The sequence below is a fragment of the Lepeophtheirus salmonis genome, chromosome 12, assembly GCF_016086655.4.
Source record: "Lepeophtheirus salmonis chromosome 12, UVic_Lsal_1.4, whole genome shotgun sequence".
In the NCBI taxonomy this organism is placed as follows: domain Eukaryota; kingdom Metazoa; phylum Arthropoda; class Copepoda; order Siphonostomatoida; family Caligidae; genus Lepeophtheirus; species Lepeophtheirus salmonis.
In genome coordinates, this window is record NC_052142.2 from 13,031,429 (window position 1) to 13,056,388 (window position 24,960).

Sequence of the window (24,960 nt, forward strand, 5' to 3'; positions counted from 1 at the left end):
TGTTAGAGTACATAATTACATTTTATTGAAATTTTAATTAATGGATATTTATAATTTATATATTTATGTGGACCCCTATTTGAGAACCACTGCTCTATTGAAGGGTAAAAGTTCATTCTACATCAAATAAAAAATGGAACACAACCTGTCGTGTCCAAATTTGATGACATGTAAACTATATGCAAGAATGGATTGACTTTCAGAGCTTCGATTTATTTATTATACATCAACAAGATAATCGAATTTTAAGATATGATGCAGTAATTGAAGGATTTTTTTTTTCTTTGTAAATCTAAGATATATATTATTTTGCAATAATGCCATTATAGAAACATGTCATTGAAGTATTTAAAATGCAATATTTCCAATAATATATATTATAATGAAGAATGAATATATATATTATGTTTTATAAAATAATCGAGTGTAATAATTCAAATTGAAATTATACTTAAAATTCAGTCGAAATACGATTTTTATTATCAAATATTAGTAGTTTATGTGGGGCCTGATTGGTAATTTTTTATTAACATTTAATTAAATCTAAAATATTTGTACACGGTGATTTTCTCTATCTGCAATAAGAATTTTTCCACCAGAATTTACAGCTATTCCTTCAAGACCTTTGAACTCTCCTTCGTTTTGTCCCCATCGACCAAACGATCTAAGAAATGTGCCATCTGGGTTAAAAATTTGAATACGATTGTTTCCCGAATCCGCCACAAATATATATCCTTGTTCATCTACTGATACTCCCCTAAATAAAAAATATATATAGTGTTTGACATACATTTTTAATAGCAAGAATGATTGAATTTACATTAATAAATTAAAGCATTCATTTATGAATATTTCATTATTTTTTTCATAAAAGACATACGTTGGCTCTATATACTTAATTGATCCAATCTTTGTGTACAAAAATTATGTATAAATAAACTTAAATGGAAGTAATCTTAATATATGTTACCTTGGAAATTTAAATTGAGCATCACCAGTTCCCTCTGATCCAAATGTTGTTAAGACTTTACCATTGATATCAAATATTTGGATTCTATGATTGTTAGAATCTGATACAATAACTCTATTAGTATTACTAACAGCAATATAATGAGGATGTTCTAATTGCCCTGGTTTGGTTCCAACTGTGCCAAATTTTCCTACATAAGAGCCATCTGATTGAAATACCTAATAAATAAATGTAAATAAAATATAAAATACAAATAACAGAATATTCTTAAACGATCTTAATGAAAATCGAGATATAAAATCATGAAATAAATTCAAATTAAAAATCTGTAAAGGTGGGTTTATTTTTATTTCCATTTTATTAATATTATCCTTCAGTCCATTCAGTTTTACTGCATAAGCTCCTTCCATATTTTCTGAAGAACTTTTTCGTATAAACTCTACTTTTTTAGTAATTTCTTTTGATTCATCTCACTTCAAGCAAAAAAGATGAAACACTTATGAAAATTAGAAGTATAAAGAAGGTTCAGCATAAATTAGAAAGGGTTTCAGGGGGGTCCTCAGGATTTTTTTTTCGGCTGGGTTTTTGGAATTGCTTTGAAAAATTTTGACAAATTATAATTTGTCTCTACAGATTTATTAAGTGGAATAACCTTTTTTTAGAAAATAAATCCTTAAAAAAAAATTTACGTCTATTTTGGCTTAAAAATTTTTAATCCTGAAAAAAAAGCCCGTTTCGAAACAAAAATTCCTTGATTTGGTTGAGGGGCTACACCCCTCGAGCCTCCCCCCTTTATTAACATAGATAGATTTTTAAAATGGTTTTGAATTTATGAACATATATTATCCCTATCATACTAATGAGTAATTACTTGAGTCATCTTTGTTTAAAGTTGAAAATATGTGCTATTTATTCAGAGCCTTATAGCTTCAAGAAGAATATATATTCAGAAAGTTTAAAGGTATCTCATTTGATAGCTGAAAATCTTTACTTTAATTTTAAAAAAGAGCTTCTACAAAAAACCCTCTATATCGACGTCAATATGATAAAAGACCACGACAATATTTTAAGGATAAAACTCATTTTTGAATCTCATGCAATAAGTCTATATATTTCCAAGTTTTAGCTAGAAAAGAAGAAATGAAAAGAAAGAGAGGGAGAAATTGAGGCGGTAGAATTAAAAAAGTGTGAAATGAAATTTCTCTTGAGAATAGGATCTGAATTCGTGATCAGTTATCATCAATGGAGAAGAATAAATGTGTGGTAATGAATCCCTCGCTACGAAATCTCCCCTGTACTGCCCATGGACACTAGATTTTTTTTTTGAGATGATTTGCTCCAGTTTGCCTAAATATCCGCCTTTCGGAATTCCTGAATAACTACGGATCTCGAAAGAGTCATTTTGTGTCTATGGAGCTTTAAATAATAATGCTGAGCTATGCAACTAAAAACTAGTTAATTTTGAACTTATCTCCAGGTTCACCTTCTTCATTTGCCATGTGAATGACACTGCCAATGTTTTTGACTCAGATAGTACGTAGATATGTTCTATTTTCTTGATTATCAACTCCTTTGCACTCAAAAAATATCATTAAGAGTATTACTGCATGAAAATACTTTTTTAGGAGTAAGTAATGGTTTGAGTGATCTGCCACGTGTGCCATGTGATGTAGTTCTCATTGTAAGATACTTTGAAAAGACGTTCAAAAGGTCGTGTTGCTTTTATTTTTACTTCCTCCCTTCCTTGAATAAATCAAGACTTTATTTCACGACATGCTCGAAAGTTCAACGGACTTTTCTTTAATCCTCTATTGTGTGTGGAAAATTTCTAATTTGAGCAAAAATGAGGGAATTGAATGATTCCAGGAGGACATAAGTTATTACTTATTTCTTCAAATGATCCCTTTACTGAATTGTTCCACATATTCAAGAAAGGTTGTCTACTAAAATATTTTCTTTTCCCAGACTATGAGTAATGTTGTAGCAAAACAAAATAATTCTAGCCTCAACCTCATCAATTTTTCATTCTCTATTTTACTAGAATGTCATTGATCCAACATGAACTTCACCACTTTTTTATTGGTGATAAGTCCAAATTTATATCCCGATAAAAGATTGTCACATTTTCTCAAAGCTTCCACTATTAAATAGCCCTATTTTTCAACTGAGGAGTTGCAATGCTCACTCTTGGATAGGGACCGCGAGAAAAAAGCTATTGGGCGACTTTCTTGACTAATTATAGCTCCTTTGGCATCATTAGATGCATCTCTTTGGACAAGAAAAGGCTAAGAATGATTTATGGTTATGATGGTAGAGTTTGCAATTTTTTGCTTGATAAGATTGAAGGCCTTTACTGCTTCAGAGCTCAATGGAGATGAATCGACAAGTATAAAAGTTATCACTGCCCTGAAAAAGAGAGACAACAATTTAGAGTCATAGGAAAACATATGTAATAATCTCTTGAGTGAACGGTTCTCTACGGGTTTGAGCATCTCTACTAACAGGGAAATACATGTTGGATCAAGTTTGAGTTGCCCATTCTTAATAACAAAACCTAGTTATGTAATTTTAGTCTGATAAAACTTGATTTTATCTTTAATGATGGTCGAAGAGTATTTATTTAAAAATATTTAAGGAAGTTTCGAGATTACGATCATGGTCTTCTTTGTAATTCCACAAATAGTTACTTCGCTGATATATGTATAAGACTTTAGTAACTTTTTTTTCTGTTATAATATGAAGTCAATTACTCTCGAATGAGGCAACGCCATTTGTTACGCCAAAAGAAAAAATTGAAAAGAGTCTTCTACAGGCTTCAAATCCAGTATAAATTCGTTCTTTTACTAGTATAGGTTGATGGTGTTAGTGTGAAAGAATTTAATAGGATTAATCTGCTGTTTTACGTTTTTGCTTGATCAAACGCTTATATAATCTGAAAATCAGAATTTTCAAGTAACTGACGTCGTATTTAATTTGGATGCAATTCCATTAATTAATGAGTGTCGCACGTTGTAACATCGACTCCACTGAGCAGTTACACTAGAAAAACGACAACATACTTGTAAGTAAGTATCAAGGGGCACATCCACTTCTTGACGTCTAGTAGCTAAAAGACGTCGAGCGAAAATTTCATTCTTCTTCAGAATAAATAGTTTTTTAAAGAATTTGACACCTGTCTTATATTCGTCATCTTCAGAAATATAAGTGAAAAGAGTAGGACTGATGTATTTATTATTTAGTTTTTTAGAACTTAAATTTTATTAATCATTTGTAAGATTATTCAGGAGATTTTCAAAAGTAATTAACCAGTGCAACCAGAGTTTGGGAAAGTTCTTTTGGCTGGGATCAGTATCTTATCTTTCGAGTTTGAGTTTTAATAATTTAAATAAGTAGTTTTGAAGTGAACAAATAACAATACTTAGATTTAATCTCAATATAGGCTTTATTTAACACATTAGAATATAGTCTTATACAATTGGTTCGTACTGGAGATCTAGAAAGAGGATGTGTTGTTGTTGTTCACGCCGCTCTTAGACTTTTCGACTTCCCTTTTCATTTTCCAGTTTCAATGAGATCTTCGCAGTACATATGATCTTTGGTTGAAAAGAATATACATTCTCTGGGTAAATTATATTAAAATTTAATGACGTAATAAAAAATTGATCTGCTTCCTTTTCCTGTCGTTGAAAATAACTTATCCCCTTCCTCAAGCAGCAATCGATATATACTAAGAGAGTGCACCTTTTTTCAGGAAATACTTTGGTTGACATAAATAATTATCTTTAGTAATATTACTTGGCTAAGAAAACTCTGATTTCATCAGATTATGGGTAGACATTTAATTAATTATTCTAGCAAACGACTTTATATTTGGGAATTGATTGCATTTATGAGAAACGTACGTTTACCCAGAGGAATCCCCTTATTCGTCTCTTAGCCTCGTTTTCATGTTTCTTCGGAAAGAGTTCTTAGATGATTTTTGACAAGCTCTTATCGTTATTTCGATCCTAATGTCTAAGAATTTGAACCGTCAGAATTTGTCTCTTTACCGACCAAGGACTGAATTACGATAAAATGGAAGAGTTCATATCCTTTTGGATCAAGATATTTAAGAGAATATTAATATAGATCATTCGTGAATTACTCTTAGATTACGCAGTGATAAATAATCCACTTAAATTGTGTTCTTTCTATGACATTTCGAGGAGCTTGAAGGAAAATGACCAACATTTCTTATCGCAAAAGTGAAGATAATTTTATTGCGGAACATTACTTTCTAGGTAAATAAAGGCAACAACAAAACACATCAAAATTTATCAATAATTTATCTTCTTACAATTTATAGAAATTTAAATACTATGTTTATCAGAGCCCTCTGATCTCTTGCGCAATGGAAATAAATATCGATGTTTTAATCATTTGTTGTAAATTTCTAAGTAATTATATATTTGTTATTCTTGACTCATTCTTCTTATCCATGTGACTATCATATTTTTCTTCATAACAGTTAATATTTAATACATATTTGATCATAAATAGTTGGTCATTTTAAATTTACTTTTGAATATTGAATTTCATTTAATTTTATATATTTAACCTATATACTATTTTTCATTATGTTTGAATTGCTATTATTCTAGAATTTCTTTTAATTTCGGTTAATTAAAAATTAGTTTATGTAAGTTTATTCGATAACTTGTTTTGAAATTATGATGTTATCAAAGTCTGACCTCGTGGTTATTTTTTATTTCCTTTCCATTCATACAATTTCATAATTTGGGAAGATGAAGTGCATTAGGAAATTGATAATGAGGATTCGAAAAGTCATTCAAATATTTTATTATAAATTGGTTAGACTATTTTTGAACCTAAAGGTCGGTTAAATAATGAGCACAACGAAATTTGCGCCTCTCTTCTTTTTATTGTGTACGGTTTTTCACAAGCCGATTTTTGTCTGTATTTAGCGTAGCCTTTCAACTTTTATGTTGTAAAATTAACGGGAAAATAAAATAGAAAAATGAAGGATACTTCATAAGAAGAATTGAAGGTGCGATTCTTACTTTTAAGGTTGTAGTAGATTAAACATAGAAGAGCGAAAAAATCGCTCGAATTTTCAGTCATTTATATAAATTTGTATTACTTTTCAGTTTTCAGCATCTTATGAGATAACATCGAAAAATTAAAGAATAATTTTAAAGATAACAAGAAAAGACGTTTAAAGTTATGTCTCAAGAAAAGCTAGAATATTTTATATAGTACTGTATTCTGTAATTCATGGAAATTTCATGCAATTATCTTGATGTTTGAGAAAGTTGCGTTGTTTTATTGAAATATCATATTTTATTATATTACAGATTTTGGTGTAGGCCATAATATTAACCGATTTAACACTACGGATTAATGGAGTGAAATTCGGATGATAAATTGGTCATCACTTCCTTAATATTAAAGCTCGAGGCATGTTTTTGGAATGAAAATGTCCTTCTTACCATTATTTATTAGATAAAACAGGTTTAAAAGGGAAAAAATTGATTGGATTTTTTTTGTAACATACATACATAAAGTTAAAAAAAAAAAGTTCCAAATTCAAATACGAGGATAAAATGAGCGCCGCTCATTTTTCATTGAGCAGGAGCATGCTCAGGATTTCTTGAGCGGACTTACTCTCTACGCTTTTGTCAACTGATATCTTGTCTCAATCATTTACATATCTTGTCGTCTCTATGTATTACTTTCTTTATGGTTTTTATGGTTGTACATTTTCTGGACAGGCTGATTGACAAACCCCGTTTCTATTGATTATTTCGTATTAAATACAAGTAAAACTCAGAAATACTCGCAGCTCATAACTAGAAATTATTATCTGTGAATAGTTATTGAAAAAAATAGATTTCCATACTACCCCAGTCAGATGGTAATTCAGTACCTATTTTTTATAGTAAAGAAAATATATAAATTTGGATATAATTCTCTTCCCCCCTCCCCCTCCCTCACTATTACACAGAAATTTAAGCCTCACTGGTGTTACTCTACGTTCCATGTTTTAAAACTTCAAAATTAAACTATCCAAGTGTAGCATATTTAGTTTATGTTCACGAATAAGAATATGGAATTTAAGTGGCGAAAAATGTTTTTTTTTTCAATTAATTAAATATTAGAAAAAACTTACTTGTACACGATGATTTTCTTTGTCACAAACATATATGAATCCTAGTGCATCTGTTGTGAGACCCCACGGATAGCTAAATTTTCCATCTGAAGAACCTTGCGATCCAAAAGATCTTAAGAAATGACCTGATGGGTCAAATAGCTGAATACGATGATTATATCGATCAGCTATAATATATTGCCCAATTCGATTTACTGCAACTCCTGCTAAACAATCGAATTCGCCTACATCATTACCATAACCACCAAAACTGAATTTGTGGTTACCAAATTCATTAAAGACTTGTACGCGGTGATTTGAAGAATCTGCTACAACAATTGTATTGTCTGGTCCCACAGCTATACCTCTAGGCCACGTAAAATAACCATTTTGACTTCCTTTAATAAATTTAATTTAGCTAGATAAGTGTGAATAAAATTTACAGAATTATTTATGTATTGAATAAGTAATTAATATAAACTCTCGAAATATAGTAGATAGCTACAGACTTGTAGATACTTGGTGAGTACTTAACTAAGATATTATCGTTAGTATTTGCTAATTTATTAACTAAGTTTATTTATTTTTATGGTAACACAAAAAAAAAAAATGTCATCATAGAAACTTTATTTCACCTGGTCTTCTTTTCTTTAATTTTTGATAATTACGTAATATACTTTAATAATACAGAAATATCATTAAACAACCAACACTAATTTTTCATCAGATCCAATAACTAACTTTTGTTAGTTTATTTTTTAAGTTAAATCTATTTTTTTTCCTTTTTTACAGCCCACAACAATTTGGAGCATTTATCTTAATCAAGAATAATTTTCTACTAGAAGAAAAATTAAATGGAAAGTATTAATTTAATAATAAAAAAGGAAAATGTTTGATAATAAAAAATAACATATCATGATTTTATCGTTCTGAAAATTTGAGGAAATGAATAACACCCTGTTTCTTCCCTCCCAATATGGCTGAAAAAGAGCATTTCTTTTTTAGCTCTGAGACCTCAATTTTTGTACAGCCTAAATGTAAAATATCTACATAATACTGGGTGGTTCATCAAAATCTGAATAAATACTAATCCAATAATTAAGGAAGTTTGAGTGATTGAAAAATTCATATTGCGATGTATTAAAGCAGAAGTGGGCTGTAAAAACCTTATGAGGGTGGAGAGGCCACTTTTGACATCTGTCATTAAAGAAACCCATCTCCCCCGTTCCAACACTCTTTGAGTCTTTTGAGTTCTTTTGAACTCTTTTTTCATACTTTTGGCCTCCCTACAGCCCTCATACCAACCCTCTTGAATATATATTTTGGGTAAATGTCGAGAGTAATAACAGAAGTATCCATCATCGAGGCCCTCAAAGCCATTCTCAGCCAACACTGGGACCCAATGTAAGAGAACAACTTCCGTAGTGGGTGCAGACCTTCCACCATCATTGCCGCTGAGGGTGACTACATTGATGATTAAGAGAGATCAGACATGCATATATTCATAATATTAATTTTGTTGAAATTCTATTGTTAATTAATAAATTATATTTTGTTCAAGTTAAAAATTAAAAGTGTTCAGATTTGAATGGGCCACTCGGTATACAAATGTAAATTGTTATCTTATGAAGAAATAAAAAGATGGGTGTAAGGAAACAACTAAGTATAGCAGTTAGAAAGGGAAAAACGGTTAATGCGTGTGCTCTTTCTTCTTTTTTGCTCATTATTTAATAAGTCGTGTGGGTGTCTACATATATAATTTATGGCTGTCACAAATCGTACGGCATACTTGACCTTGCAATATATTGAATTTAGTTGCAATTATAAGGAATTGTCAAATTCAAATACAACTGTACGAGCGAAAAATTGAGCGCCATTCATTTTTAATGAGATACTGCAATTAAAAATTTTCTTTTCTTGGATGACATTGTCCATTCACAAGTCTTATCAATGAACTAGTACAGCTAGTGGCTATGTTCTACCCTACATAATAATTTAGACTTTAAAAGTGTTTGGAAATTGTGATTGGAAGGACTATAAAGCACTTGGGAAATTTAATTTTTATAAATTAGTCAACTTAATAAGTTTCATAAATTAATAGTGAATTTATGAAACAATGCCTTTAATTTATAACTATGTAGAAAATAACTTTACAAATACTCAAAATAAGCCTTAGACTAAAAATAAGTTTCTTTTCTAAGAATACTTAAAGAGTTCTTATCATTGAGCATAAAAATGAAAAACCACAACATGGGGGTAATTCATGCTTTAATTTTATTCATTTTTTCATCCAAAAAATTATCACACGAAAGTCAAGCCATGGGTTTTACTTTGTGAAATGCCAAAGCTCTCATTGCATCAAAGCTAACTAAGTGTGAAAATATTGGCTGGAAAATTTTTAAGTCAATAATTATATCTGCCTTTGCGATATATTCTGCTTTTTATCACAAAATCCCAAACATGGATGGTAGTTCCTGGGTCTACGTCCTTGAGGTGATTTGGTATCGTATTTCTGATTCCTTCAATACTGTTTGAAGTTGAAGAGGATCGTCTGACAATATGTTTTAAATTTAGGAATTTTTCTCAAGTTTTATATTATTTTATGTTTGCTATAATTAATTAGTTAGTCATTAGTGGTAGGGTTATTTGTTTTAGTTAGGTAGTCTAATCTTAAGATATAATGGTTCTATATGCTTTTTTAGTAACGTAATTCTTCCAAACATTTTATATTGCATTAATTCTGTATGTACATTATGAGCAATATAAATAAAGACCTTAAATTTTAAATTAAAAGTAAACCGATTCATATGTAGTGTTAATAGCTGTGTTTTTTTTTAGAATTCTTAATAGATATATGGACATAATAAAACTTTTTCTACCAAATAATTAAAGGAATAGATTCAAATTTATATCATTTAAATATATAATCTTAGATAGTTACATTTTCAATATAATGGTTTACAATAAATTTAAAATAAATATTCCTGATATATATTTTTAACAGTTCTCGATTTTCTTACTTAAGTAAAGACAATAGTTACTAAATTGATTTTTTAACATTTACATGGAAAAGATATAGAAAAAAATACTCGTTATATATTGTCTATTACAAATTATATTTAATTTTTTTCATTTAATTTAAGTAAACCAATATAAATTATTAATTTACTTAAACCGAACTTTTTTATCTTAACAAATGAAAATACTAAATAATAAAAATTAAGACCAAAGATAAATATTAATTTATTTTTTTCCTAATTTATATATTCCATTTTGTTCTTTTTAAATTGATAATACTGTCAAACTTTTTGTAAATATTTTATTTCAATATTTTAATATAATCACAAAAATACTCAAGTTTCACCTCGACTTCCAAAAGTCAACAAAGCTTCTTGTTTTTGGAGATATTGTCCTCGTGCTCCTATTTCAATTATATTAGAAATTGACGAACTTTGACTTGAATCTTCGCCTTTCTTACGACCGTTATATTTTGTTTTGAGATATTTAGCCCACGAACTTAAATTAGTTTCTTCAATTTTTGAATGATCTGAAATTGATTTGTTATGGGGTTCAATATTGTTTTTAACATTGTGACTTGATTTTGACTTTGCTAATTCACATCCATATCGTGTAGTAAAGGGTGTCATTGGAAATGTATGATCAAGATCTTCATGACTTAAATCATCAATGCCTTGTTGTGTCAAAAGAACAGAGCTTTTACTACGTGAAATTTTATTTTTACGATCTCTAAGAGCCGCGTAGCGTGATCTGCCAGAAGGGTATTGACTGTCCCCACTTATCCTCTGTGTAGCATTTTCATCGTTTTTATCAATATAAATAGTATTTTGTTCCGGAACAGATTCAGTAACATTTTTTGATTTAGCAAGATATCTATTTACAAAACTATCCGAATCTCTTCGTACTCTACGCTTTATGGAAACATTATGATGTTCTGTATCAAATGATTTACATTCGTAATTCGAAGGCATATTAATTTCTTCGCTACTCACATAGTTGTTATTTTTTTCTATAGTAAAGGGGCATTCTTTTGTAATTGATGGTTCCTTAGAAGAAGTATCTTTGAGATTAATTGATGATATAAGAGAAGAACCCCCATTTTGTTCAATATTTTTTTCTATTGTTGGTATAATGTCATTTGAGCCTAACGTAGTTGGAAACTCATCTACTTCATCTTCTTCTTCATCATAATACTCATATTCATCATCATCTTCATCTTCTATAGGAGAGTTAGCTGTTCCATTTATCTCTTTATCGGTATTTTCCTTTTCTCCCCCTTCATTATCAAACTGATAATCATCATCGGAACTACTAGAATGTGCTAGTGATCTAGTATGGTTTGAGGAAATTTGTCGATCATTTGAGTTGGAATGAATATTTTTCAATATATTTGAACTATCTGATTTTATTTCAATTGAATCATTTTTTTCTAATGCTTTATTTTCTTTTTTAATCCGATCAATTTCATCTTCATCTATGTTAGAACATTTAGGTACTAAAGGGGAACGTCGAGATTTTAACTTGCTGACAACCGACTGTGATGGACTGGAGTTATGTTCTTTTAATTCATGCTTTTTCAATTCAGTTTTTTTCAATTCCAATTCCATTTCCTTTACAAATTTTTAAAAGAAATTCTTCTTAATTGTGTGCTAAAACTAGTTTGCGAATAATAGTCAACGAATATAGTATTTTAATCAGATTTTTTTTATTTTCATCTATTTAACATTCAAAATAACTAATACATTATTATTTCCGTAAAATACTTTGCCATATTAAAGTTAAATATTTAATAACGTCTTGGGAGTGAGTGGGATCTTCCAGAACTCTGCAAGGGATGAAAAACATTTTCTTTTTAAGATATATTGTTAAATGAAAAAATATGGAAAAAAAAAAGAAAAAATCTGATTAAAAGCTATACTTCGTTTCTGATATTCAAAGAATGACTGAATAAGTGTTTATTCAGAACGCAAGTCTACAATATAAAAATCAAAGCTTAAATATATAATTATTGTTGTACTTAATGCATTAATTATGAAACAGTAATTATTCTTTAACAACGCATCTAATTATTTATAAATTTTAATCTTAATATTTTAAACTCTTTTTGTAAGTTTGACAAAAATCTTAAATAAGGAAAATACGGATGTTTACTAGAAAATAAACCGTTTCTATAAAAATTATGTTTATTTTGAACTGACTAGGGTAAACTGCATTGCTTATAATTATTTGGTGTCGATAAACAGACAAATTTTGCTTAATAATCTAAATATGTACTTATCTTTTCTTCTTTGACGCTGGAGCTTTTACTACACACCCTTGTTGCTAAATCTAATTTAAAATCAAATTTATTATTTCATTTCTGTACTCCATTTGCTTTGAATATAACGCAATGAAACAAACAAAATGACAAACTAGGCTTCATTAATATAAATTATGAATATGGTTTTTTTAATCACAAATTAGCATTTAAATATTTTAATTAATAAAGTATGTTAAAAAACGCTATTATGAACTAAAAACAAGTAAAACAAAATAATTGAATCGACCAAGTAAATAACACGTATCTCTGCCAAATAATCAAGATAATTTGAGTGGCGCTCCGGGCGCCACTCAAAATTCTTGTGTGGGATTGCTCTCATTGTTTTAAATAATGAGTGGGAGCGTGATCCTCATTTTACAATAGCGATAAAATCACTCAATTTTTCTCTCATTTATATAAAATTTTCTGTCTCTGTTGACGAGTTTGCCTCTCATGTAGATGACCAATAAGATTTCGATATCGGTTCCCTCAGAGACACAGCAAACTTCTTCCTTTATGGAAATGCCGTTATTCGAAAAATCTTTATTTTTTGTAAACGAATTTTCCCAACTATTTTATATAGTAAATTGACATAAGATCTTAAAATCTCACGCAAGCCTAAGATCAAAACTTGATAACCCTTTCTTCATGCTCAAGATAATTATCAGGCTTAACTGGATAATTGTGCATGAAATATCTTAAATACATCTCCCATACGACAGTGGTTACCAACTTTTTTTGCCCAAGACACACCAAAAGGCAAATAAAAAAATTCTTGATGAATACATTTTTACTAAAACAATCATTTGGATTAATATAAGCTATAACAAATTATGTATGTTTCTTACAAATGGTAAGGCACACTTACTAGCAATATATTGAATTTAATTGCCATCATGAAGAGTTGTCAAATTAAAATACATTTATAAGAGGAAAAAAATATGCACCACCAATTTTTTTTAGTGGAAACGCGCTCATTTCTTTAAAAAACGTAATTTTTTGAAAGGAAAAAAAATTCACAGTCGACCTAGTCAACAACTCCTGCAACCTTCGGTGCATCCCCAAGACCCCCAAAGACACCCCTCCAGAGGTCAAATTCACCGGGGGTTCGAAAAACCCCACAAATTCCATGATAGAAGAAAGAATGCAAACATTAAAAAAATCTTATCTTTTTAGGTTTTTATTTGGGGATAAAAACTTTGATTTTAAATCTTTTTCAAAAAATGAACTAATTTTAATATTAATTAAAAGGTGGTTCACTGATGTGCGTAGAGTATATTTTCAAGGTTAAACTTTTATTATTTTTATGATTATACCTCTGCCGTACTTTAAAATTAAAATTAAGCCTTCTTAATATCGAGAAGAAACTTACTGCTGCATCACTAATACAGTTAACTTTAGATTTTTTAATATGAGAAAGGATGAATACACTTCCTATTTAGGAATTGGCGATCCTTTATAATCATTTCACATCTGGAACCCGGTACAACCTAGTAACTTCCCATAACGATTCCATATTTATTTTTTATTTTGATCAGAACTATAGACTTTTAAAAATTCTAAATTGTCTAAAGGGGGTTTCACTTAAGTGCTTACGCACTCATTCAGCACACATAATTTTCCCCTTTTCATCATTATTATTTATCAGTCTATATTTACTGCAATTGCCTTTTCTGTTTTTTGAGGACCTTTTTGACAAAACCTCTCATTTTTCAATAAATACAAGTATTTTCTTAGGATTTCTCCTTTTTCAATAAAAAAATAACTTATTGAAATTAGAAAAATGAGAAAATCCAGATGAAATTTGAACCGGTTTAATGTTCGAATAAGTGTGATTTACTGACTTATTCGAACCAAATTATTATTGTCACGTCATATAAAAACATAGAAGAGAAACAATAACATTACCTAAATTAATTAAAATTTAATTATGATTATTCGCCTGTAATTATAAGAATATTTTCGTTCCTCCTAGATACAACCATCCAGAGAACTCTATATTCATCATCAGTTCGCGCATTTTCCAGAAACAATTAGGCTGAGTTAAACAATTCTCTTGAATATTGCTAGGTGGCTAAAAGAACTTTTTGATTTTATCGGATTATGGCCATGGGTAGTGATTTAATTTATTATTCAACCAAATAACTTCATATTTGGGAATCCAACTAATGTATTCAGAAAAATTGTTTGTTTGTCAAGAAAAATCCCTCTAGTCTTCTCCTGGCCTCAGTGTTTGGACTGGCTCTCCTCATTTCCACTTACATATAACTGTAAAAGAAGTTCATATCTTGGAAAAGGTTTCCTTAGTAACCAAGGCACGAATCATGAAGAAAGTTGTACTTATCGTTTTGGATTATGATTTTTCAAGAGAATAAGAATAGAGCTCATTCATGACTTAATCCTTGACATATAATGATATATGATATAGGAGAGTTCGAAAGAATATTCTCTGGCTATGATTAAATTTTATACTTCCGAGGATTTTGTGTTTATTATTATTCAATGAAACGTCACAATATTACTCTTAAAAATTGAACTATTATGTGCATATCTAAATAATGACCAATTTTGAAACATACATAAATAATTTTACTACACTATTTTAATATTTACACATATAGGAAAACACGTATATGAGTTTTTCCTCGTATAGGTAGGGAAAGAAGAAAACGATGCAAAATGCATTACATAAATCACAGTGAAGATGTATAGCTGTTCAACGAATGTAAGACATCATAACAAACATATAGCTGCTTCTATAATTTTACAAATTGTATTACAATGGCCATTGATTTTGAAAAAGTGTTTGACTTTGTCTTGCATTTCATACTATAAAAATCCTGAAAGGCAAAAGATTTCGATAATTCATGAAAGAGCTGTTGCTACAATGCTTCTTAACTCCAATATATGTTATAATTCAGGAAACACAGTAAAATCTTTCAAATTAGTAAATTGATGCAAGCAAGTACATTCTATTGCTGTTAAGCTTTATATAATGCTGTAGATCCCTTGTTCTTACGTATAAAGGACAACAAAGTATAAAAAACAGAAAAAACCCAGGATTATTACTTATAAATCCACATATGCTTATACAGATGATACTTCTGCAAATTAAAGGCATTAGAAAAATTCTGATAATACCATCCATCTTGGAAATATAAAGGCTTCCGTCATTGTTCATTATTTTGTCGTGATTGAGAATAAATGTAGAAAAATCAGAGTTGATATGAAATTCTGATTACAACAACACAGTCTATATCCCACTGGCTAAATCAAAACCCAAGTTGCTTGTAGTTATTATTGGGAAGGATTTGATGGAATCCAATAAACATGAGATTATTTCCAGGATAAAGGAAAATGTAATCATAATTAAGTATCTTTGTTTTCATAAATCGGAGCGACTACAAATCACATACTCATATATAGTTCCAAAAGTAACTAATCTTTTACGAATTTACATGTTTGACAACGAAGACTGCTTAGAGATAGATCAAACATTGATGAAGTTGATGTACCTTCAACGCAAACGAAATATTTCAATAATGAGAAACACAACTCCCATAAACCTGAGCGGAAATTGAACAATAGAGTTTAGGAGCGTTTGGAAGTATCTTTTGGTAGAATAGATTCTAAAAAGTTTTAAAATAAATGATTTTTGGTGGTCTATAGTTATTCTTTCTTTTTTAATCCGAATATTCTAACTATGAGGTATATTTGATAATAATTAATATACGAGGTTGTGCCCTGTTTAGGTTAAGCGGTTCTATTGGTCCCGACCTCGGTTCTTTAATTTCAACGGTTTCGGTCTTGGTTCAGCTTTTTCGATCTCGCTTCTTTTTTAAACAGGCTCAATTTGGTAACAGGCACTTAAAACAAGGTTCGTCGTTAGAAAATTCGGGCCAAGGAAATGATATTAGATACAAATAGGGCTACAGCTACCTCATACGCAGAGTTTACAGTGATAATATGTTTGGGAAATCCTGTCTTAAGAAATATTATAGGTATCATATTATAGACCCCCGACGAGCTTAGTAACGGGCCTGGATCCATAATCTATCCCAACCCTTCCCTCTTTTATTTACACCGTCTGGTCCCTAAAATCAGTTTTCTTGCTCCATAAGAAGACTTTTTATATTAATGTAAAATACTACAGTTATTAAATCATTCAATGGTAACAGAAATAGGGATAATTTTTGGAAGCCTATTGGAAAGGGAACATTTATTTATGCCACATCATAGAGTAAACTAAACCAGCATGCAATGGTAATGTAACCAAATTATTGTTTGCAATCAACGCAAAGCATATGGAAATTGGTACATCTATTTAAAACATAACAAGGAATATTAATGAATTAGGATTTTTGATTTTTTTAAATCTCTTTTCTTGTTCTTGAACAATTTATCTTATTTATAAAATTTTAGGTATTTTTTTAATTGATATATTGTTACTATTTAAGTATCAGAATAAATTAATACCAGTGAAAAAAACAAAAAAAAACATACAAAAAACAAATAAAAACAAAACAACATACAAGTAAAAAAAGCTGATTAGGTAGTTTTTTCAATCTCAAGATGTTGTAAGATCCTTAGTCAGAGTGGTGTAAAAAATGACATTCTGGGATGCAATAAAAAAAAACAATTTTCAAGATGGTAATTCTAACAATTAAAAAAATGTTTTGGAAGCGAGGAGCTTAGCCATCATGATATTTTATAACATTAGCTGCGAGCTACTATAAGAGAAACGAAAACTGGTAATTTTTAATTTTTAGAATTATTAATTTAATTATTTAGATGTAAAATGACTATCAGTTGTTCTAAAAAAAGGAATAAAAGAAGAAGAGGGAGTGGACAAGTGAGCACTAATTAATTCCTTCCTTAAATCATTCTGGTTGATCTCAAATAGTAATCAACCAGTCTTAGTTTTGCTCCGTTTTCATCGAACACTGCTAGAAGGTCCAATGTTCGATCCACGAGTCTTTCTAGGTCCAGGAAATATAAAATATATTATAGCGGCAGCATATATAACTAACAACACTCTGCTTATAATGAAATCTATTATAAAATACGTAAATTATTATCATTAGTTGGACTTATTATTCTTTAAATTCTGTTTAACTAAAGGAAAGTTTTTTGATTTAACGTCATAGTGCATTTCTGAGTTTGCTCTACTGATGTCTCAGAGTGTGTTAAAAAAAAAAAAACTCATCTCTTGAGTTATATCTCGAATTCAAGTTTGGCGGTTCATAAGACCCAAATAGCTGAAGAACATTGTCAGAAATAAATCTACAGGACTCAGTCATCCTCTTCCAATATTCCCTATTTCTAGCAGACGATTTGAATCAATCTAGATGTGCGATGAATATTATTTCTTGAAATAGATGTTCAGTGTGTTTGTAAAATTTCCCTTGAGTAATAGGACCCAATAATCCTTGCAATTTCTCAGTCTCACTATCTAGTCAAAATTAAGAGACTTTTATTCTGCTTCGACGCTTTTCAAGCCAATTTCATCGGGAAATTGATGTTAATAAACAATCTTCAGATATGTACGGACTCTTAGAAACATAAATAAACTTTATCTTAATTAATATATTCAAATAACTTGTTGAACTCTTAGTTTGTATTTTACTTCCTTTAGATATGGAGGATATCTGAATAAATAAACTACATGGAGAATTACTAATTTATACCAAAGTCATATTTTGTCTAGTGTTTTGAAAGAAGAGTGGGTATTTTGCAAAATGGTTTCAAAGGCAAAATTTAGTATTCGCTTTGAATTTTCAGGCCTCCTCGTAACAGATTCATCTCTCGAAGTTGTAATCCTAAGGAGTTTTGCCCCATCTACAAATTTTAAATTTGGATAAGAGTAATTTATGGGTTTCTCATTGGATGTGAGTACTTAATTTTTTTCAAACAAAGTCGTAATTTCAAATCAAGACTTTGCAATCATCGGACCAATCCTGTAAGAAGAGCTCCTATGAATGTTGGCAGCTATATTAATAAAAATAATTGTAAAACCATTTGCTTTTAGCTCAGAGAAGAGATATTTGTGGATAATTGAGCAGAAATGACTTTTGGAAGTCAACTAACAAGACTACAAAATCCTCTCCTTCGCCGATAGATTTATCAATTGAGTCTTGAATGGAACGTGGAATATATATATTTATTTATTATTATAAAACCGTATAGATCTTTAAAAATAATAGTAATAATAATATTTTTATCTTCATAGAGTGATTTTTTTTTTAAATGAAAGACTTTACACCTAGAAAATTTGAAAGTAATTATATAAATATATATTTTATTTTTCCAAAAACAAAAATCACTATTTTTTGTTTAGCTAATGATAGCTTTTTAATGATGTAACTTTCCTATCATTGCTTTGGTTTACGATGTATCCCAATAAAATATTCATCAAAATGCAAAATTTCTTCATCTTTAAGGCCTCAAAATTTAGAGTTGGAAAGAACTACAAATCTAAAATTTCATTTTGAGCTGTTAAAAATACCACTTAGTAAATTTTAGTAAAATCTGTTTCCTCGTGAAAATTTCACATTAAATGACCAATATATGTGTATATATACGAATATATTGATGTAAACCGTGTATATATTTTATCTAACCCGCTTTTTTGGAATTAGTTATCTGAAGAATAAATTTTCTTTTCCTCGTCTGATGTCTTTATTATTTAACTCCTGAGTAATGCACATGATTCATGTTTGTTCATAAAAGATGGAGAGTAACCTAGAGGATTTGTTACAGAGTTATAATATTAAATCCTTGTTGAACTCCGAGTAGAATTGAGGATCGACATACATTTATATAAGATCCTATATCTGTAATTATAACATTCTTTTATTCATGTGATTTATAGATTTGTTTAGCATATGATAGTTTATTTAATGATATATATTATTAAAACAAAGTTTTTTGGATGTTTGAAAAGGCATAATTTCTTAGTGTTACTACCTTATCTAAGAAATAACAATGTAGCAACGACCATGTGTAGCTTTAGTCTAGCGAGTCATATTAAAAAAGGGAGTACATCAAAGTCAATAAGGTTATGCCATCATACGATCGGGATTTTCTAAATTTTCAATTTGATGTACTATACCGACTTCTGGGCAAGACAGACAGACTATAATGTCATAGAGCTTAACAATGGTACTCTAACAGAGACAGTCAAGGAAAGCGATATATAGCTACTCTGGGTAACAGTTATACTCTTTGATGTCACTATTAAAAGCTTGATGGAATTATATTTTCTAAACTAACCATTTGGAGTCTGTTTCTCTAAGGTTACCTTTGCCCTTGGAGTATTTATTCAATGAGTTGACAATGGATATCCAAAGATTGAGATGATTTTTATAATGTGGACAAGACCGGATCGCTATGGATAAAGTTCATTATGTATTACCATTATAAACTTTTACAATATCGAATTGTAAATAATACGTTGAAAACAAACAATCTACTACTCTTGATAAATATCAGAGCCACTAACCGAAACTTGGATGATTATGAAGATTTATAATTTGTTTTATAATAATGGATGAATAATTTATTGGTCGAAGGAACTTGTATATCAAATAAATAACTAATACCTAATAACACTTACAGTACTGTTAAAATGACCTATTTTATACCTATTATAGATTTGTTCTACTAATGTAACTTGAAGCCTTAAAACCATCTGTATTTTCTCTATTCTATTGTTTTTCTATGTACTAATATTCTTACATAAGTTTATAGTTCTTTGAATTAAAAAAAGATGTGTTTAAACTTAAAAAATGAATTAAAAATCTTGTATTTCTAATAACCTTGAGAGTACATATAAAAAAAGAAATAATAACGAATATGGTTTTCGATTAGTGTTTAACAGCAAGTCTGTGTTTGTGTTGTAAAAGCTCAGTAAGTCATACCACAAAAGAACAAAAAAACTATTTACTTATATTTAGAGTTGATCCTAGCCGAAAAGTAATTTTTTATGGTTTATTACACTAGTCAACCAATTTTTGCCGTAGGATTGAAATGGTTGTTTTCTGATTGCTTTTAAATTTACAAACTTGAAAATAACCTTTATATCCCAAAATTTCTGCTTTTGTCAACATCTTATATATTATTAGTAAGTCTTGATTGCTTACCAAGTATTTTTTCATGTAAAAATTCATAAACAACTTAAAATATATTAATTTGTTAAGGTACTTTCTTTTATTATAAAGTTGTATTTAGGGATGGAAATATTAACTAAATTGAGGTCAACGTAAAAACTAAACATGAGATAATGTCATAAAAAATATAGTAACCTTGAGGAACAACGTATCTGCTGACACAGATAACTATGAGTTATAGTGCTCCTTGCTTACTAATAAGTTTGAATTTTCAAAATAGGAAAGTACAGTTAATAAAAACATTAATACTTTGCCCTTACCAACATATAATTTTTTTTTAATTACGCTCACCAAAGTTTAGCTGATATTCATATCCGTAGTTATATGCCTTTAATTTACGACAAATTATAATTTTTGTCATCGATTTTGAAAATGAGGAATTTATTACACTTTCAAAGAAAATGTCAATTTTTCGTCATTTTTAGTACTTAGAAGGCAGTTTTTCAGATTAAGAACAATATACAAAAATAACTTTTATAAATTTTTAATCCGGAAACACGTACCTACAAACTATATTGTATGTTTTTTTTCTTTTATTTAGATCTTTCAAGGCGAAAAATAACAATAAATCATGAAAATGAAAACGTTTTTCAAAAAACACTCTGTAGTCCACAGAACCAGGAATTTTGTGTTAAAAAGGTCCTCTTCATGTTTTCCGGTGTAAAAAAATTTTTTTTACTAGTTTTATAAATATATTTTTACTTCAAAAAAATTTCACTACCAAATTCCAAATCAAGCAACATAAGGTTGATGACAAATTCCGGTCCTTGGTTAAAACTTTTATTTTAAATATATCGAAACAATCGATACTATCGAAAAAAAAGTTATTAGTAAAAATTATAAAAATTGATATTTTTAATGTTAACAAGCCAAATTTATAATATTATAAGGAAATAAATAGGCTATTAGTAAAAATATTTTGCATCATGATAGGTAATCAATAGATAGAATTTATTTTTAAAATAGGATGATAATTATCCTATTCCATTTACAAAACGTACAACTGAATAAACTTTTGATATATGAATTTCTAAATGATACTACTTGTTCCAAAGAGGGTAGTAAAAATGTATTTTTTAAGAGGTCGACTATTTTATTATTTGAATAAACATGGGCAAAATATAAATTGATATATACCTTTAGTCGATGTATAATTCGAGTAGAGTCTGCTAGTCTTATACATCCAGACAGGGGTCCCCGTGATGCATCTTCTGTTTCTACCACTTTACACCTAAAAGTCTTTGATTTATTACTTGTTCCCTCATCTTCATCAAGATAGGAAGACTTTCTATTTGTTACTGATCCACTAAAATCATCTTCATCATCTGTTCTGAGGAAACGTGATCTAAATCTGGAGCTTCCGCTTGAATTTAGTGTTGTATCTTCATCTTCATCATAACGACTAAAATTTGTTCTACTCTTGTTGTCTTCTCTTGAGTAACGAGCTTCACCAAATCGTCTTCTCAAAGGTGGGGATCGATTATCCTCTTCTCTTCTTCTAAACTCGGCTACCAGTCGATGATCAGATTTTGAACGTGATAAACCCCTTATCGGAGGATCGTACTCGTCGTTATCACTGCGACCATATCCATTTGATGGTCTTCCAATACTAGATTCGTGTAATTTTAAATCTCCAATATCAATAATTTTTTTTGCAATGTCATTCACTGAATCATGAGACGAAAATCGTATGCGACGATTATATTCATCAGACCCGGCGTCGTAATTACGAATGAAATCCATCATTTTAATGAAAATGTCTTTACAGTCCATTAACTCATTATCATCCCATTTGGTTGATTCGTCATTCAAATGTTTTTCCATTAAATCAGAATTAGAGGTAATGTTTATTAATTCTAGTTCAAGGTGAGACTTTAGCGTTTTTAAGTCTCTCATCTCAGAAACAAGATAATTTTCAACAGTAGCCTTTAAATAGTCTGTGCGTTCTTTCAATGCAGTTGTAAGTCTTCTTTGAATTTCATCTATATCTCGCATGACTATATTTGCATTATTTTCCAAAGACGATTGATTTCGACCTACTTGCTCAAGTATTTCTTCGAGACGGTGAACACCTCGTTTGATTTGATTATTTATCCGAGTAATTTCACGCTTCAGAATATCACAGTGAGCGTCTTTGCAGTCAATGCAACATTTCTTATCGCAATGGGCACATGGATTTAGATATGCTTTTTCTGAACAAACAGCACATCTTTGCATTATTGCATCAGCATTAGGATCGGGTAATTCTCCTGTAGTAGAAAGAGATAAGGTCATTAAATAAATTTATTTTACCATTTTGAATTCAATAAATGATTATTTGAATCTGTTGAGAATATAAACACAATAAATAACCCCATTTATCCCTGATCTTCAACAATTTATTATATAAACATATGTTAGACACTTAGTATGTACATAAAAATAATTTGCACTCCCTTCCTTGAACAAATGTCAAAGTCCGCCTATGTTTACAGGGTCGCAGAAGCATTTATAGCTGGGTAGAACCACTGCAATTTATAAAGGATGTAAACGGAGCATAAAATTTAAGAACATTATTACTAGTAGGGTTATACACCATAAGCATTTTTTACCGTTCCAGTTTTTTTGTTGTTGGCAACCTGAACAGTGTTTTTTTATTTTTTAGATTATTCTTTCTACATCGAAGTAAAGAGTTTCATCAAGAGTCTGCGTATAAATTATGGAGAAAAACTGTGAAAATTTTGGAGGTGTTATAATTGTAAATTTCTATTGTACTCAGAGTAAAATTGAGGATGAAAAACGGTATATTTTCTCCTTCTATGTTCTTGCTTGCAATAGAATGTGATTTAAGTTTACTTATTTCTTCTCATAGCGTGTTCAAATTTATTTTAATGAAAATTAATAAAACAACATTACAGCTAAACTGATCTCCTTAGAAACATTCTTTGCAATTGTCAAAGTTACCTTGGTGATTTTTGGTTTCTTTTTTTACATAGCGAAAATACTTAAATTTACAACCCTAATGATTAGTTACTTTTTTTTTTTTTTGGGGGGGGTATGGTGCTACGACAGATACAGTGCTACTGTTCCTACAATAGATACACTTTTAATATAATTTATCAAAAAAATAATATAATTACCACGGTTAAGGATATTTTTTTTCATTTGAAATTTGTAGTTACTTATTTAATTGAAATTATTGATAAAAATTAAATTCTTTAAATTTTACACTTGTCAAATTTTAGAAAACCACGTTCCATGGAAATAAATCTATTTGTTGACATCTTTTATATGGAAAAGTTTTTTTTTTAGCATTTAGAAAGATATTTGTAATTTCTATTATGGTTCTTCCACATCAAATTACCCAATGAGCTTAACTTTCTTGGAGTTGGATGAAAGATCTTGCACATGTCCTTCCATTGCAATTTTTTCTTATCAATCTAAACTTTGAGGTTCGATATCTTTTGTGCTATTTTAATGCAAATTATGTCAACAAAGAGTATTTATTAAATTTCAAATTGGGTTTATATAATGATATAATCGTCTGCTCTAAAAAAATCATAGATAGAAGATATATCGAGAATTTTATAAAACTTCAGATGATAATTCAACTCTAGTAGGATCCTTCGTTAAAAATAGTATTTTTATTTTAATACTTATTATCAATTTTATCTCGTGGTTGATATATTTCTCAAAAATACACCTTCTTATAGATTTGATGTGGAACGATTAAATAATGAAAACATAAGATCATGAATCCAAACTTTATACATAACATGTAGAATTAAATAATTTACTATAATGCTGTTAACTACTTGACTATATGGTAAGTAGGGATAGAAGTTGTTTAAGTCATTTTGTATCAATTAACTAATATTTTACTAATATCCATGAATTTTTTTTAACGTAATATTTTCTTACTTTATGTACGTAATATTCATCACATTTAGTTATCTATTTATTGTTTTTTCATAATCATTGTAAATGACGTTATTAGAAACCTATAGCTAGATTGGAACACTGATGTCCGTAAAATATATTTTAAAAAGCAAATCTTCTTTCTTTAATGTTATTCCTCTGGCATACTTTACAAAATGGATTTGACAAAGGACAGAACGCAACCTTTTGTCTAAAAAGAAGCAGAAAAAAGGACCAAAATCATCTGGTAGGTGGCTTAATAAGTAAATCATACCAAACACTATTTATATCTTTTATACATGCAAACTATCACTGTCATATTATTTCTTCCCCATTTTTAAAATAAATTACATATTATTAAAATCTACATAGTATTTTATTCGATGCCGTATTATAATATTTGATTAAAAGAGTAGTTATTATATTATTACAATGAAGAAATAGCCAAAATTTCTTCATA

At 29.3% G+C, this 24,960-nt stretch overlaps 1 protein-coding gene across 7 annotated transcripts in view; it reads right to left on the reverse strand.

Annotated features, from left to right (window-relative positions):
- Positions 1 to 457: 457 nt before the first annotated feature.
- The window catches only part of tn (tripartite motif containing protein thin), a 100,266-nt gene continuing 75,763 nt past the window's right edge, over positions 458 to 24,960 (reverse strand). For all 7 annotated transcript variants that reach the window (XM_071892080.1, XM_040722253.2, XM_071892081.1 and 4 more), the window contains 5 exons: positions 21,741 to 22,852; positions 10,483 to 11,746; positions 7,140 to 7,516; positions 971 to 1,188; positions 458 to 757 (listed from right to left, as the gene is read on the reverse strand). In XM_071892080.1, coding sequence (XP_071748181.1) covers positions 544 to 757; positions 971 to 1,188; positions 7,140 to 7,516; positions 10,483 to 11,746; positions 21,741 to 22,852 — 3,185 coding nt within the window. In that variant the 3' untranslated portion in view covers positions 458 to 543. The remainder of the gene's footprint in view (positions 758 to 970; positions 1,189 to 7,139; positions 7,517 to 10,482; positions 11,747 to 21,740; positions 22,853 to 24,960) is intronic.